The following is a 16,170-nucleotide window of genomic DNA, read 5'->3' on the forward strand; positions in this document are numbered from 1 at the left end:
GGTTTTGACTCGACAGCAGAGTTTTGTGAAATCAGTTATGTTATTTTACAGAAAACTGTAATTCAGAAAATAATCTGGCTTTATTTTCATTTGTATCATTATTGGAATTCAGTTGTTTCCTGAATACAGAATGTAACCTGTTACTCCACAAACATCAGTAAAACCTCTTAATGAAACATCTCATCAGTTTGCTTATTTTATATTTTGTGACAAATCATGATGCAGTGTGTGTATCTACAGGGACTCTGTATCATGACTCAAAGATTACACTTAATACAGAGTTACTAGTATGCAAAGATGTTTTGTGTTTTATGTCCTAGTTTGTCCAGATTTGGCAGACAGGCATTCTGGATCATAGGTGGAGGACCACACAGGACCACAAGTACATCAGAGGACGGCGCAGGTAGGTGGTCCTTGATCATGTCATAGGTCACAAAACCTGAGCCGTAGCACCAGTCTGAAGACAAGATAAAAAGAGGCAAACTGTTATCATAGTGACCTTCAAACTCAGAGAGGACACGCGTAATGGGAGTCAAAGACGATGCAACAAGATAGAGCCGTGTTAGTTAGTAGTGTAACACCAAAAACATTACAAAGATACACCAGTTTCCTGTTTTCCCAGTTACCTTAAACTCACCACTTACACAATCTGTCACACCTGCACTTTTAGTATCAGTGGAGTTTACCTTGATGATTTACTGCTGCATATCAGAGCAGCATGGTGACTTACTGTTTGCATCACAGCAAGAAGGTCCTGGGTTCAAATCCGACCTGGTCCTTTCTGATATGCATCTGTCTGCATGTTCTCCCTGCGTTTGCATGACTGCTCCAGCTAACTCCTACTTTCAAACACATAGTGCAGCAGATAAACAATCCTGCAAATGGTGATACAAATTACACAGGGGTCAAAAATTAAAAGATGCTCTAATCATATTGATAACTATATCACATTATTCACTTGATTCTAAAGATTACAAAAAGGTGTAGTTTGGACTATCTGTGACTGAATGTTCTGGAGTTATGGGGTTAAAAACAGCAAGAATGGTGACAAAGGTCAGTTTCAGTTTGTACAGGGGTCAAAAGTTAAAGTTGCCCTAATTTTGGTAAAAAAGTGAGGCAAATTGTTGGTTGAGCTAGTAGGATGAATAAATGGAATAGTTTTGACAGTGTTGAATGTTTGGTCTCCAAAGTAAAGATCAAACAAGCTCCACATCCATTGGATTCTATGACAAGTCACATATGTCAACCTGTAACAATATAACTAAGCATGACACATAGTCCATAATCCAAACTATTCCCTTTTAAAACTTTGTTAACTCAACTAAGAATTTGCATCACTTTTTACCAAAATTGGGGCAACTTTAACTTTTGACCCCTGTACAAACTGAAACTGACCTTTGTCACAATTCTTGCTGTTTTTACCTCATAACTTCATAACATTCAGTCATAGATAGTCCAAACTATACCTTTTTGGAATTGTTATGATCAAGTGAATAATGTGATAGTTTTCAACATGATTAGTGCTTCTTTTAATTTTGACCCCTGTGTAATTCTTTAATTAACCCCTACCTGGCTGCCCATTGAAAATGCAGGTGGCTTATCGGTTATTTCAAAAGAGTAATGTCTAAGGAGTATTTGTGCCGGATTTGATGCTAGCATCACCATTTGCAGGATTCCGCTCAAAATATTCTCTTATCTGCTGCACTAATATGCAAGTTAGCTGAAAGGGAGTGATAGTCAGCAACGGACTTGCAACCTGTCCTGGGTGTGCCCCACCTCTCACCCAATGTTTCCTGGGATAGGCTTGCTCTGCTTTGAAAGAGATGGAAGACAGGGCCGAGTGTCTTTTATAGTCATCTCATCTGCTTCCGTGTTGTGGATTGTGGATTGCTGCATGGACTCTGTTTGTTTGCTTCCCTGTCTGCAGTTTAATTACACAACAGTTTTCCTTCAGACTGTCTGTTGTCCTCATTGTTGACCCGCTGCTTTCTAAGAACTTTGCTCTTGTTGAATTTCCAAACTCTTGGTTTTGTTGTTCCTGTTTTATCGTTTGATGGACTCTGTTTTAACTCTAATCCTGTTCCATTTTAGTCTTTTTTTTTTTTCCCCCAGTTTGAGGCCCGGTGGGGTATGCCATCAATGTCACTTAAGAGCTTTGTGCTTAATTTAAAAAGTCTGGCTTGGATTAACAATCATTTCCACTTGAAGTTAAATCCCTTCCACTAACCCAAATGAGTTGCATCTTTTCAACACTCACTCTAGTGAGGTTTATTACGTAAGCAACCCACAGTAACCAAGTATCAAAAACATGATAGGATGTCCCAAAAACAAAAAGAAAAAAAGCCAAAAGTAAATCAAGAGCAGCGTTCTTCACAGCAGCGGACTCTGTTGGTGGAACTGTACGAAGAGTACAAACATAATGCCAGGATAAATCAACACTCACCTTTGCTTACTATTTTATTCACACAGATCGTCTGCACTACGCATCAGTCTCCCTCTGTTTTGACACAGAGACAACAGCCAGCATTTATCACTCACCGTCACAGTCAGTGCTGACACTGTGCAAGTAAACGCATATATTACATTCTTTCCTTCAAATATGTAGGTCTGTTTCTGATGGATTGCGCATGTGATATACCCTTTTTACCAAACAATCCTGTAGCACTTTAATCATAAATAAGTTTTTCTTGTCATTGTGCCAGTTTTCCTCCTGATCACAGAGACAGTACAGGTGTGGAGCCAGAGGGAAGAAGGGAAGAAAGCCCCCCCCCAACACACGCACACCTTAGACCAGGGGTGCTCAAGTTCGGTCCTCGAGAGCTACCTTCCTGATACTCTTAGTTGTCTCCCTGCTCCAACACACCTGAATCCAATGAAAGACTCGTTAGCAGGCTTTTAATGAGCCTTAGGGAAGATCTGTTAAACTATCAAGCATTTCAATTGAATTGACTTTAAAGTGCTTGTAATGTGCTCTGTGCAAGTGTAATATCTAGGAAAATACAAGTATTGGATCAAAACAGTATAAATAAATGACTCAGATCATGATCGTGGCAAAAACAAAAAAAATTTGATCAGGGAACCTCTGTTGAAAGTCTCTGAACTGTTCAGAGAGACATTATGATGTGACATCACTGCAGCACCTTTCCAGGCAACCAATTAGGTAGCGCAAAACTTGTGACCCTCATGGAAGAAGAAGCTTGTTTTTGCAATCAAATTAGAAACAAATAAAAAAAAAAACCATACCTGTGATAGCAGATGGGACAGAGGCTACGTTCCATTGAAGGGTGTACTGCCTTTATCACCATATGCATTAAAAGCTTGTTGTGAGCTGTTGTCTAAGCATTTGTATAATAATTTGTGATTGTACTCACAGCTTTCGTTTGATTATTTTAATGTTATTACTTTAAGCCAGATATTTTCTTTGCAAAGTTAAATGTTTTAATTTATCTTATTTTAAAACATTTTTGTTAATAAATTATTCTAAAATTCAAATAATAAACCATTTGGCATTTGCAGGCTTAAGTCATTATACAATTCAAACTGGCAGTGTTATCAAATTATATATTGTGATAAATATCATTATTGATCAATATGGGGAGGGGGGAAATCATGGTTACATTTTTTTTCCCTCCATATTTCCCAGCTGTACTCTGTTCCCTCTCCGTGTAGCAATCACCTGGTTTCTCTTCACTCTGTTCCTTGTCCATGTAGTAATCACCTGGTTTCTCTTCACTCTGTTCCTTGTCCATGTAGCAATCACTTGGTTTCTCTTCACTCTGTTCTCTCTCGTAGCAATCACCTGGTTTCTCTTCACTCTGTTCCCTCTCCATGTAGCAATCACTTGGTTTCTCTTCACTCTGTTCCCTCTCCATGTAGCAATCACTTGGTTTCTCTTCACTCTGTTCCTTGTCCATGTAGTAATCACCTGGTTTCTCTTCACTCTGTTCCTTGTCCATGTAGCAATCACTTGGTTTCTCTTCACTCTGTTCTCTCTCGTAGCAATCACCTGGTTTCTCTTCACTCTGTTCCCTCTCCATGTAGCAATCACTTGGTTTCTCTTCACTCTGTTCCCTCTCCATGTAGCAATCACTTGGTTTCTCTTCACTCTGTTCCCTCTCCATGTAGCAATCACCTGGTTTCTCTTCACTCTGTTCCTTGTCCATGTAGTAATCACCTGGTTTCTCTTCACTCTGTTCCTTGTCCATGTAGCAATCACTTGGTTTCTCTTCACTCTGTTCTCTCTCGTAGCAATCACCTGGTTTCTCTTCACTCTGTTCCCTCTCCATGTAGCAATCACTTGGTTTCTCTTCACTCTGTTCCCTCTCCATGTAGCAATCACTTGGTTTCTCTTCACTCTGTTCCCTCTCCATGTAGCAATCACTTGGTTTCTCTTCACTCTGTTCCCTCTCAATGCAATCACCTGGTTTTTCTTCACTCTGTTCCCTCTCCATGTAGCAACTGCCTGGTTTCTCTTCACTCATGTCTTGTCAGTATTACAATTCTGTCTTGAGTTTGTTCATTTTCCCTCTCACAACATTAGTTCCAGTATTTCACTTGGTTTTTGTTGGTTCATCTACTTTAGTCCCACCATATTTTGTTTTTTCTGCATCTTGTCATTCCCCCTGCCCACCAGTGAAAACCGGGTAATAAATTCTCTTGAGTTCAGCTTTATCTTTTGTGTATATGGCTGGATTTCTCACGTTCAGTTTCCATGTCCTCTATAACAGACATAGCCAGACATAATTTTGAAACATCCATTAAATGATTGATTAGACATTTTATTACTTGGAGCTATGCCCTGTGAGTGCACATGTTGTTTTTAAATGCATCTTACTCTCCCTGGTGATTCAGGGTAAGCGGCATCAAAAGGAGGCTCAATTATCACAGATAAGACGTGAAAGAAACACTGATAATTTAAGACAATGTGCTTATTTCTTGGGATGAAGATGAAGATGACTGCAGCAGAGTGAGAGGTCTGTGCCGTCATCTCTTCACTCAATCAACAACCCGACGTCACTGTGAACAAATACTCAGTGCAAGTGTTGGAAAGAATGACTGAATATCTGCCAGGGAATAATGAAGACAGGGAAAAAAAGGCACAATACAAGCTTCTAAAACCTTCACAACAGGGGATTATAGGAGAATATTTAGCACATTAGTTTCTGTTTGTTTGAAGGATTATGCAAAAGAGAGTAGTGTTTTGCTGAGTATCACATTGTTGGTCTTTGGCCTGGGAGGGTTCTCCTTCTGGTGCGGAGAATTTGATTGCTTTGCTGTTATTAACATCCAGCAGTGAATCCAAAGGATGTGGCTTTAAGCCTGATTTATTCAGGATCACAGGCTGCAGTTGCCACTTTGAAACAATTTTAAACGGCAAATGTCAAAACAAATACAAGTGGGGTTTGTTGTGCTGCGATAACCATTTGGAAAGTGGACTTATGAATAATTTATGCCCATAAGATCTTTAAATTTCCTACTTGTTTGTGGAGTTTGGCGCCGCCTTGTGGTTGAATGAAGTCTGTAATTTTTGGACGCCCTTAGTGGATGTCTGAGGCACCCAGTGACAGCCCATGTACATGCAGATGTGTTGCCATACCCTGTTGAGGTTTGTCCAGAGTGAACCAGAGCTTTACTTTCTCAGGATGGTTCCTCACCACCTCCTCCAGTTCCTCCCTCAGAAGGATGTCTTTCTCAGTCTGAAAAGGAGCAAGACACGGACGTTAAATATACTTTTTCAGGATTAGAAGAGGGGAGAGGAAAAACAATATAATGCGTGGTGCTGACCTGGTTGGCAAATATGAGCGAGCACTTGGTGTCATCAGTGGGATCGCTGGTGATCCTGCGAATTAACTGCAGCATAGGAGTGATACCTGGTAACACACGTTAAAATAACTCTCAGTGGAACATTAATGCTCTTTCTACTCTTTACATGACACATTTACAATCAAAAACAAAACATTCAAAACACCAATAACATTACATGATTATAATATGTAGAATTCTTTCTTCCTACATCACCAGGATTGCACTGATGTGGCATTTTGGTCACCTATCTAAAGGGATTTGAAAATGTATGGTGGCCATCCCAGGGTAGGGGTCAATGAAGGACTACTCAAGGGCCAAACTATAAAAATCCTCCAATCATATTGAAAAGTATACCACATTATTTGTCTGGTCATAAAGACTCAAAAAAGGTATAGTTCGCACTATCTATGACTGAATGTTACGGAGTTATAGGGTAAAAATGGCAAAAAGGGTGACAAAGGTCACTTTCAGTTTATACAGGGGTCAAAAGTTAAAGCTGTTCCAATTTTGGTAAGAAGTGTTGCAGAAAATTGGTTAGGTTAATGCAATCAATAAATGGAATCGTTTTGACTGTGTTTGGTCTCCAAAGTAAAACACTGGATTCTATGACATGTGTCACCACATAACTTGGTAACTTAGCAGGATAGATGGTGCAAACTATTCTTTTTTAGAACAAGAGCAAAATGTAAACAAACCTGTTCCACCAGCGATCATGCCGACGTGTTTAAACTTCCAAACCTTTGGCTCCGACTTCTTGTCGGCTCGGATGGAAAAGTGACCTGATGAGGAGAGGCTGAATCGTAGGATTAGGTGTACTTTGGCAAGGCAGCTTTAAACAGTCTTATACTGCATCACATCACCACCTAGTGGTGACTGGTGGTGATTATAGTGCGTCAGTGTACATTTATTGTTCTGTTATGTTCATAATTTCTGCAGATGCCTTACCATTGCCGTTATACACCAACAGTCCATTAGGTCCTCTGAAGTCGATGGTATCTCCAATGGACAAGCTGTCCAAGTGCTGAGACATCTTTCCTCCCTCCGGGTAAGATGGATGAGAGCACTTATAATAAACCTGGAGAAATAATATTTATCCTGGATACAGTTTATTCCACGTCACTTAAAAGCTTTTAAAGTTAATTCAATACATTTGTGCCATTGTATTTAAAGAGGAATTTGTTGAAAATCTGTCCTAGTGAAGAAAAACTGAAATAAACAGATTAAGTAACTAATATTTCAATAATAATGTTATGTGGAAATAAAGGAGACATTCTAGCTCACTTTTTTAAATAAAATGAAATATGAGCAGCTAGAGAAAATTTAATTTGAAAGTTTCAGCCAAAGCGCATGGAAACACACATCCATAAGTGCTACAAAGTCACATCTTTGGTAGAACTGCACAAAGTCATAGTATTTCAAGAATTTTTGTAACTGGTCAAGATACTCATTTTGGCCCAGGTGCATCAACGCATTCATTTTAGGCTTGAAATAACTAACAGTACTCAGAGAGCACTTTTATTCAGTCTGTTAAAAGAGTTCTATGATTGGACTAGTGTTAAGGTATTTATTGTACGATTTGATTATTATTATTATTTTAAGTGTTCATGCACTGTATTGTATTGACTGAAAAATGAATGTAACAATTCCATACATTCCAATACAGTAGGTGGCAGTATGCACCTCAACAGCTGGCTTGCGATACACCAATAAACACAAAGAGGGAGGTGAAGTTTCATTTGTGTCATTTATTACCTGAGGCCAAAATATGCCAATCGGGTATTGTGAAGGCTTTGCATCTGTCCATCCATCCATCCATTTGTGTTCACCATAACTCCAGTCTGATTACTGCCAGGGTCTTCAAATTCACAGGGAGCATTATTGGGAAACAGACCTTGGACAAGTTCAAAGATGGCTAACCTTGACCTATTCTAAGGGGTCAAAAGGTCACATTCTTTCCACACACTCTTTCATTGATTACATGCTCATACGGCCGAGGATATTTAACACTGTTTCATTTTTCAGACTGTGACTGATGATGTGACCAAGCTGAGTGACTTAAAGCACGATTCATGATGGATTTCATTCTTCACGTGTGTCGAACGCAACATCATCTTTTACACAGCGATGCTAACAACTAACATTAGCATGACTGAATGGCTTCTCTGTGAGCATTTCATTACAAATATCTGTAATAATATGATTTGTTGCACATATAATTGTGTGTTAATAATCTCTGTGTTTGTGTCAGTAATAGTGTTGTAATAAATCAGTGAATCATTTCTGAACCAATTCATGTAAATCTGGATCCGGGGTGCAGATGTCTTCAGTTCACTCCGTCTGGTTGACCTCATGGGTCCATCATGGCACTGCGGCGTGTTATACTACAAGTGACAAAATACCTTAACCACGAGGTCAACGTGTCCCAGGTCGTCGTCGCTGGAGACCGGCGTGTAGGCTCTGACCACCAGACTGCCGTTCACCTTTGCTGACAGGTACACGTGCTGACCTGGAGGAGGTGCAGGAAGCAACAAGGGAGGAGGTGAAGAGTTTGAGGAAAAAGGAAGATAATAGAAACTAATGATTATTTTGTTTTATGTGGCTTTTTTATTCGTGTAATATTTTATGAATTTTTGTTTTGTTCACACTTTAACTTGTCTGCACAATCGCCAAAAAATTCTGTACATACAAGCTGTCTCGTATATTTCATTTCTTCTCATTTTTTTTTCCTAAGTTGCACCGTATTTTCTGAATTTTATTTGTGCGTGTCATGGGCGTGATGTCATTCTGTACCCGGGGACTGGAGGTGCTTCTCCATCCTGCAGATAATCCTTCTTTGAGGTTTGTGGCGGGACTGACTCCAGCTACCATTTAATATTTTGAAAACTTGACATCCAAAGAAGAAAAATTCTTGTTCCCGCACTCAACAAGGGTAAATATGCAGCGGGCTTCCATCGGAACATTATGAATGGGATAAGGCTAAGCACAGAAAGGCACCAAGGGTCTTGTCTTTGAAGGATGGTGACTGGTCACAGTCATCTGGTGCACAGTGGAGTCCAAATCCAATAATCATGAGGCTCAGTCTCAAGGATGCTCTGAGGGTTTTGTCAGTTATCTCAGTCTGTCCTCCACTGAGCGATGACACAGTGAGACAGACTTTATATTGACAGCTGCCCCACAGGTGACACCCAATGGGTGACGGGTGGTTTTGATGTAACCATGGGCACTGCAGAGCAGGTAACTCGATGTCTTTAGGACTTGGCTCCCCAAGATGTAGACCTGAGTTAAATTCCTGGTCACACTGCCTGTCTCATTCCTTGGACAAGACACTTCACCTCCTTTGTCTCTGTCCAACCAGCTGTAAATGGGTCCCAGCCTTGTTTGGGGAAGTAACCTGCATCAGACTGGCGTCCTGTCCAGGGGACATCATAGATTCTTATATAGCCGTTTCACGTTGCAGAATCCGGGGATAATCACCGGCACCAACGGGCCTCCGTCCCTTTATAGAACCTAGTGGCACTGACAGGGCTCATGGATCTAGTCAAGTCAGGTCTGGGGAACATACTACAGACCCATCTTGGATCCTGGATGGATCTCATGGCAAAAAAAGCTCAGTGCCCCTTGACATTTGTCTAATTTGCATTTGGAATTTTGGTTTCTGTGTCTAATGTACAAAAGTGTTGAATTGCCATCTTGAACTCTAGAATTTGAGAAAAAACATTCCTGAATGGTGACTTAAAGGCCTTGAATGTTTGATTCTGAAAAAAACTCAGATTAGAATTTAAATAATTTCCACAGATTACCAATAATTTACAGTGAAGACAGACGTCTGTGACATGTCAGTGAAACCGTGGGGACAAACTGGTAGCTTTTAAGCGCTGTTAAATGTTTATATCTTTGTCTGTAAAACAGCTCTGGGTTGGTGTTTTTATTGTGTGGTTTCTTGAAGATAAATAAACAAACAGTGGCGTCACAGTACCTACTGGCAGTCCGAGGATGTGAGTTGCGGAAGGAAGACTGAACCGAAACCTTTTGGTGTCATGGCTAATTTCCTGTCCAAGAACACACAGGAAAAAAAAAGAGTTGGAACAGTGTCCTTCATAATCAACATTACAGCCTTTAAAAAAAAAAAAAAATCTTAACCTGCGTCATCATATTCAAGAAGATTTGAGGCTGTAATTGCTGCCAAAGGTGCATTAACAAAGTACTGAGCAAAGGCTGTGAATACTTAAAAAAATAAAAATAAAACTTTTTCATGTTGTCATTATGGGGTGTTGTGAGTAAAAATTTGAAGGAAAAATGAACAGCACTTCACTTTTTCCACATTTTATGTTACATCCTGGTTCCAAAATGGAGTAAAGTGCTGTGAATACTTTCTGGATGTTCTGTATGATAGCGTCATACATCGTCACAAACCCCATTACAGGCAGTTGTTTTGTTTTCTTTACTTATACATTTATATCATAGTGTCCCGAAGGGCCTGTGCTGGGAGCCCACCATTCTGCTTTGTGAAGGAGTGGTGTTGCTCCCTTGTGTGCGATGTATGCATGTTCCACACTGCCTGTGCAGGGACCTTCACTGGCGGGATGGGTCTTGTTTGTCGTTTCAAATGGCAGCACAGTAGGCGTGACCTTGTGGAGTCCACTCCAGAGAGCTATGCAGAAGCAGTAACAGCGCTCTCAATGAAGACAGGCCTCGGACAAGTGCATAGCCCTTGGCACTGCACTAATATAACAACAATTGCTGGACCTCAACCAGACTCCAAAACATCTACGTGCAGAAATCCAGCGTTCAAGAAGCATAAACATTCAAAACTGTTTACTACTCAGAACCACGCCCGGATTATGTAGAATCCAAGTTATAAGAAAACTGGTATGCTCGGAGGTCACTTAAATGTGCACAGTATGGTATCAAAACGTGAACAGTTAGAATATTTAATGTGTGATTCAAATCTACATTTTTTTTTTTTTTTTTTGGTTTATCAGAAACATGGCTTACTAGTTGTGCCTCACCAGATTCAGTGGTAGTGATACCAGGCTATAATATTTTTAGAAAAGACAGAGATCCAGGAAAAGGGGGTGGGGTACTGCTATATGTCAGGCGTAAATTCAAATGTAGTCAAATTGTATGGCCTAATAAGATCACACTAGAATGCACTGGAGTAAATATTTCTCTTTCTGTGGAAATGTCATTGTAATCTGTAATCTGTCTCTACTGTAAACCGTCTTCTACAAATGAGTTTTATGCTGTAGTTAGTGACCCCTATGTAATGTAGTCTGTTGTTGTATTGTAAGATCCTGTGATGTTTGTGTGTTTTTACTGTAAATTGTTTGTTCGTTTTTACAGTCTGTCAGGGACTACAGATGGAAAATAGCCCATGGCTATAATCTGACATATTTACACTTTATGTGTTCATCAATAACTGTTGTCCCTTTTAAATAAATAAATGAAATGAAGTGTGTAAAGTACACAGAGTATGCTCTGATGACTTTCATTTCCACATACATTTGTTTAAAAAGAAAAGTTACAAAGTACATTTTTTCAGTTTTTTTTTCTCACTGTTTTGGATTTACGGCGGATCACTAAGTTTACCTAGACTAAATAAACATCATGTAATATTCCATAAAAAGACCAGAACCTGATGAAATTACTTTTAAAAACTCTTAAATGACTCACGTTTTTTTTTTTTATTTGGCACTGCCCCAGTTTGAAACGTGTTTGCTTATTTTACCCAGAAGGGGGCAGTATTGCACATATTTAAAGCAGGTGTTTGTCAGTTCAGCTTGTGAGCTGAGAAGCAGCTGCCAGGATTTGATCATGAACTTGATTCACAGTTAAACATGGGAGGTGATGATGTCATAAAGAGTTTGGCTTCACGTTCCATGTTCCACCCGTGAGGTTGAGTCCGGCCCACCTGTTTGTCGATAAGGCGGAGCGGATATTTGACTGTGGGATCCTGCAGAGTGATGGGCCGCGTCTTCTTCTCTCCTGTAGAACTTCGGAGGAGGAAGTAGAGGATGGTCACCACGATCAGAGCCAAGGCCACCACGGCAGGAACAATCTGAAAGCACAAATCCAACGCAATAATATTCCTCTTTGTTTGACGCAAACCACTGAACGTTTGTCAGGAGAACAAAGTCCGCATGAAGAAACTCTGAAACATTTTAAAACAGAAGAAAATCATTCTCACTGTGCTCTTGTCCATGTTGGGATCGTTGTGACTTGAGCGTCCGAGGTCAGAGTCCAGGAATCTGATGTTCTCTCTCACACAGAAGGGCCTTGAAAGGGGCGTGGCCTCCAGCTGGAGCAAAGGTGAAATAGAGTCCAAAGCACCAATAAGAAGGCAGATGATATTTACATGTCACAGAGGAGGCGCACAAACAGCACAACCGTGGAATCCCGCCACACATAGACTTTATCCTCTGCAGTGAAAAACAAACATATTTTAAATCTGATGGATTTAAACATCAGAACAACACATTTCAACTTTGATTCACTTAGTTTATAAATGTTAACCTTCAAGATAATGAACATTTGTATCTTCTCTTTTTTAAAAGCTTTAGTTTAGTTAGTTAGTATAGTGGCCCTTCAGTGCAAAACACAACCTTAAAGACAACATTTCTGAAAACAAAACAGAAAATGGCAACACTTGACGAAATGTATTCTAGAAAAGCCAGAATACATAATAAAAACTAAAAACACAGTTCAGGAAATGCATTTTTATTAATTCCTTTATTTTGAAATATATTTTACTTTTTAAAAAAGTTTACTTTAAACCTGTTAACACCTTGAGACAGAAATTAGTTCACCCTAAGGACAGGATCCCTAGTTATTAGACACTCCTCTTCTTCCTGTCTCCGTCTCCTGTCTATCTGGTCTCTTTGTTCTCTGGGACTTCCGCACTTTGTCCAGGGACCATCGTGGGTACCCACATACTGTGAGGGCTTTCCGGACAAGTTGTTGTTCTTTAGCCCTTCCCTCTGCAGTTGTGGGCACCTGTAGGGCTCTGTGTTGTAGCGTCCTGATCACCCCGAGCTTGTGCTCAAGGGGGTGGTTTGAGCCAAAGAGCAGATATTGGTCAGTGTGAGGTGGTTTTCTGTAAACCCCTGTCCCAGGCAGCTCCAGACAGGGGTTTTTTTCAGACAGCACAAAATCCCAGTTTACTTTAAACCGGTTAACACCTTGAGACAGAAATTAGTTCACCCTAAGGACAGGATCCCTAGTTACAAACAGAGCAATGTAGTGTATTCTATCAGATGTCAGGAAAACTGTAACGAACACTACATAGGTGAGACTAAGAAACCTTTACACAAAAGGCTATACCAGCACCGCAGAGAGGGCACCAGTGGACCTCAGTCTGCAGTTCATCTCCACCTTAAAGACACTAACCACACATTTGAGGACAAGGAAGTTAAAATCTTAGCCAGAGAGAAGAAATGGTTTGGAAGAGGGGTGAAAGAGGCATTCTATGTGAAACAGTTGAAACCCAGCCTTAACTGGGGAGGGGGTCTGAGACACGCTTTGTCTCCTGTTTACAATGGGGTACTCAGGTCAAAGCAGTTTCAGTCTTCTGTTCATGGTAATGAGTCATTCACGCCATCAGGAGAGGCGTCAGTCCCGTCGTTAGGAGGGACAGCTACCCTGTCATTAGGAGGGTGCTAACTAGAGCACAATAGGTGCTAATTAAAGCAATTGTTTAGTCACTAGCCAATAGCAGTCTGCCTCTCCGTAGGAGGCATCTGGTTAGGTTTAAAACTCCAGCTTTTGTGGCTTCTGTTTGTTCTTCTTGATAAGGGTCAGACAGAAGTCAGACTACCAGAGCAAGAATTTTAGCTGAGGAAGCTTCTGCAATTTGATGTGAAACGTCCTCGCATCAAGCAACCCAGTCCAGTCAAAGATTCAAGCTTCTCTACTTTTAAAAAAAATTAAGTCCATTTTAAAAGAAAAACAGTTCTGACTCCATTGTATTTTAAAAAGTGCAATAAGTGCCACTATGTGGAGGCTTTAGATTTTTTGAAATTAAATAATAATTATCCATCCATCCATCTTCTTCCGCTTTATCCGGAGTCGGGTCGCGGGGGCAGCAGCTCAAGCAAAGCCGCCCTGACCTCCTGATCCACACACACCTCCCCTAGCTCCTCCGGGGGAACCCCAAGGCGTTCCCAAGCCAGCCGAGAGATGTAATCCTTCCAGCATGTCCTGGGTCTTCCCCGGGGCCTCCTCCCAGTGGGACGTGCCCGGAACACCTCTCCAGCGAGGCGTCCAGGGGGCATCCGGAAAAGATGCCCGAGTCACCTCAACTGACTCCTTTCAACGTGGAGGAGCAGCAGCTCGACTCCAAGCTCCTCCCGAGTGACCAAGCTCCTCACCCTATCTCTAAGGGAGCGCCCAGCCACCCTGCGGAGGAAACTCATCTCGGCCGCTTGTACTCGCGATCTCATTCTTTCGGTCATGAGCCAAATCTCATGACCATAGGTGAGGATTGGAACGTAGATCGATCGGTAAATCGAGAGCCTTGCCCCCCTACTCAGCTCTCTCTTCACCACGACGGTCCGATACAGCGACCGCATCACTGCAGACGCTGCGCCGATCTGTCTCTCGATCTCACGCTCCATCCGTCCCTCACTCGTGAACAAGACCCCGAGATACTTAAACTCCTCCACTTGAAGCAAGGACACTCCACCGACCTGAAGAGGGCAAAGCACCTTTTGCCGGTCGAGAACCATGGCCTCGGATTTGGAGGTGCTGATTTTCATCCCGGACGCTTCACACTCGGCTGGAAACCGCCCCAGTGCACGCTGAAGGTCCTGATTTGACGAAGCCAACAGAACCACATCGTCCGCAAACAGCAGAGACGAGATTCTGTGGTTCCCATTAAATAATAATTAATAATAAGAATAATAATACTCATGAATGTGACCACCATGTCATGAGTGGTCACAGTCTGAATCACTTGTGACCATGTGTCTGAAATTGAAATCAGACTTTCTGAGGGAAAAAAATAGGTTAATTTCTTCGGTGCTTCTTAGCACTGAGCCACAGTGAGGCCATACAACTTCTAAATGTCAGTCGGTGCGTTGTCTGGATTAACAGGTTTTGTTTGCTTTTAAGACAACCTGTAGTGAATTTCTAGCTGTCAATTTCTGTACCCACGGGTACATGGGTACGTGGGTACCCAGCCTGTACCCATATATACATATTTGCTTTTCCTTTGGCAAACCTGAGCAGAATCTCTGAATGTTTGGGGAAAAATACATTTCATGTCACTTGCACTTTAAAGGACAATTTTACACAATATGATTTATTTATTTATTTATTGGGAAGATTTGTACTGTTTTGTCATTTGTTCTCATGTTTCATGAAATAACATTTATATTTATGATTCTGCACCTGTTGGATTCTGGTAAGTAGAGAATTGTGTACCTGTAGAATAATAGTTTTTATACTTGAGAACATATGAAGTACATAAAGATAAAAAATAATAATAATTATCCCTCAGATTGAGAAATAACATCAAGCCAAGGCCTTATGTGTGGACATTTATTTCATATATTTCTATTGTCATATATTTCTATATAAAACACAAATGTCAAGTATGTTGATCATATAATTATAATAATATAACTGCAGCTTTTCTTTGAGTTGTAGTGTACGTTCACACAGCAAGTGAAGAAAAACAGGAAAAACAGCTCTGAGTTTAGGTTGAATTATTGGATCACAGATGTAATTTGAACTTCTAAAATAGGTGACCGGTGTTGAAATTTCAGCATGTTTTTGTCAACATTTTTAGGGAACTAAAGGTAATCAGATAACTGGTGCTGTGTGAGTTCATATTAACAAGCCGGCAAGGAAAGTTCATTTAAAATGTCAAAGGAGTTACAAGATGTAAAACACAAACTAATGGATGGTAAAGTCTGTGCACCCTGAAGAATCATACATTTAAATCATCACTTTTACACATTTGGAAAAATTGGGGATGGAAACAAAGATTTCCCAAAAGAAAGAAAGAAAGTGCAGCAAATTAATAGAAAATTTTGCAAAAATATATCTGATTTTCTTTTTTTTTTTCTTTAATGTTATAAAAACATAAATACATACAAATCTGAACTGAATTCAAACATTTGCATTAAACTACACAACTTAGCTTGTTAATGCTGTGGGGCTTTTTGTTGTTGTTGTCAGTTCTGCTAAGTGGTCAGTAGATGTCAGTAGAGTCAAAGACAAACCGTCAGTCTGCAGATTTTCACTGCTTTCAAACTGCTTTTTCACTGACTTCATTCTTTTGAAAACATACAAACTGTGGGCAGCTTACAGCACGCTTTAATAATGTCGCTCTGCACGATTAATATTTCATAAACATCATATATA

General features: G+C 40.5%; 2 protein-coding genes across 2 annotated transcripts in view; both read right to left on the minus strand.

Moving 5' to 3' along the window:
- Positions 1–88: 88 nt before the first annotated feature.
- LOC117516266 (NADH-cytochrome b5 reductase 2) lies at positions 89–12,048 on the minus strand. Its single transcript, XM_034177199.1, has 9 exons — positions 11,993–12,048; positions 11,717–11,863; positions 9,782–9,854; positions 8,205–8,311; positions 6,751–6,880; positions 6,501–6,584; positions 5,785–5,870; positions 5,597–5,696; positions 89–457 (listed from the first exon to the last, which is right to left on the minus strand). Exons 1-9 carry the CDS (start codon positions 12,005–12,007, stop codon positions 285–287), a joined length of 915 nt encoding a protein of 304 aa, XP_034033090.1. The 5' UTR covers positions 12,008–12,048; the 3' UTR covers positions 89–284.
- A 5-nt stretch (positions 12,049–12,053) lies between these two features.
- The window catches only part of far1 (fatty acyl CoA reductase 1), a 56,543-nt gene continuing 52,426 nt past the window's right edge, over positions 12,054–16,170 (minus strand). Inside the window, exon 13 of the transcript XR_004562348.1 lies at positions 12,054–12,065. The gene's annotated coding sequence lies outside the window, so the exon portion shown is untranslated. The remainder of the gene's footprint in view (positions 12,066–16,170) is intronic.

The sequence above is a fragment of the Thalassophryne amazonica genome, chromosome 8 (genome assembly GCF_902500255.1).
Source record: "Thalassophryne amazonica chromosome 8, fThaAma1.1, whole genome shotgun sequence".
Taxonomy (NCBI): domain Eukaryota; kingdom Metazoa; phylum Chordata; class Actinopteri; order Batrachoidiformes; family Batrachoididae; genus Thalassophryne; species Thalassophryne amazonica.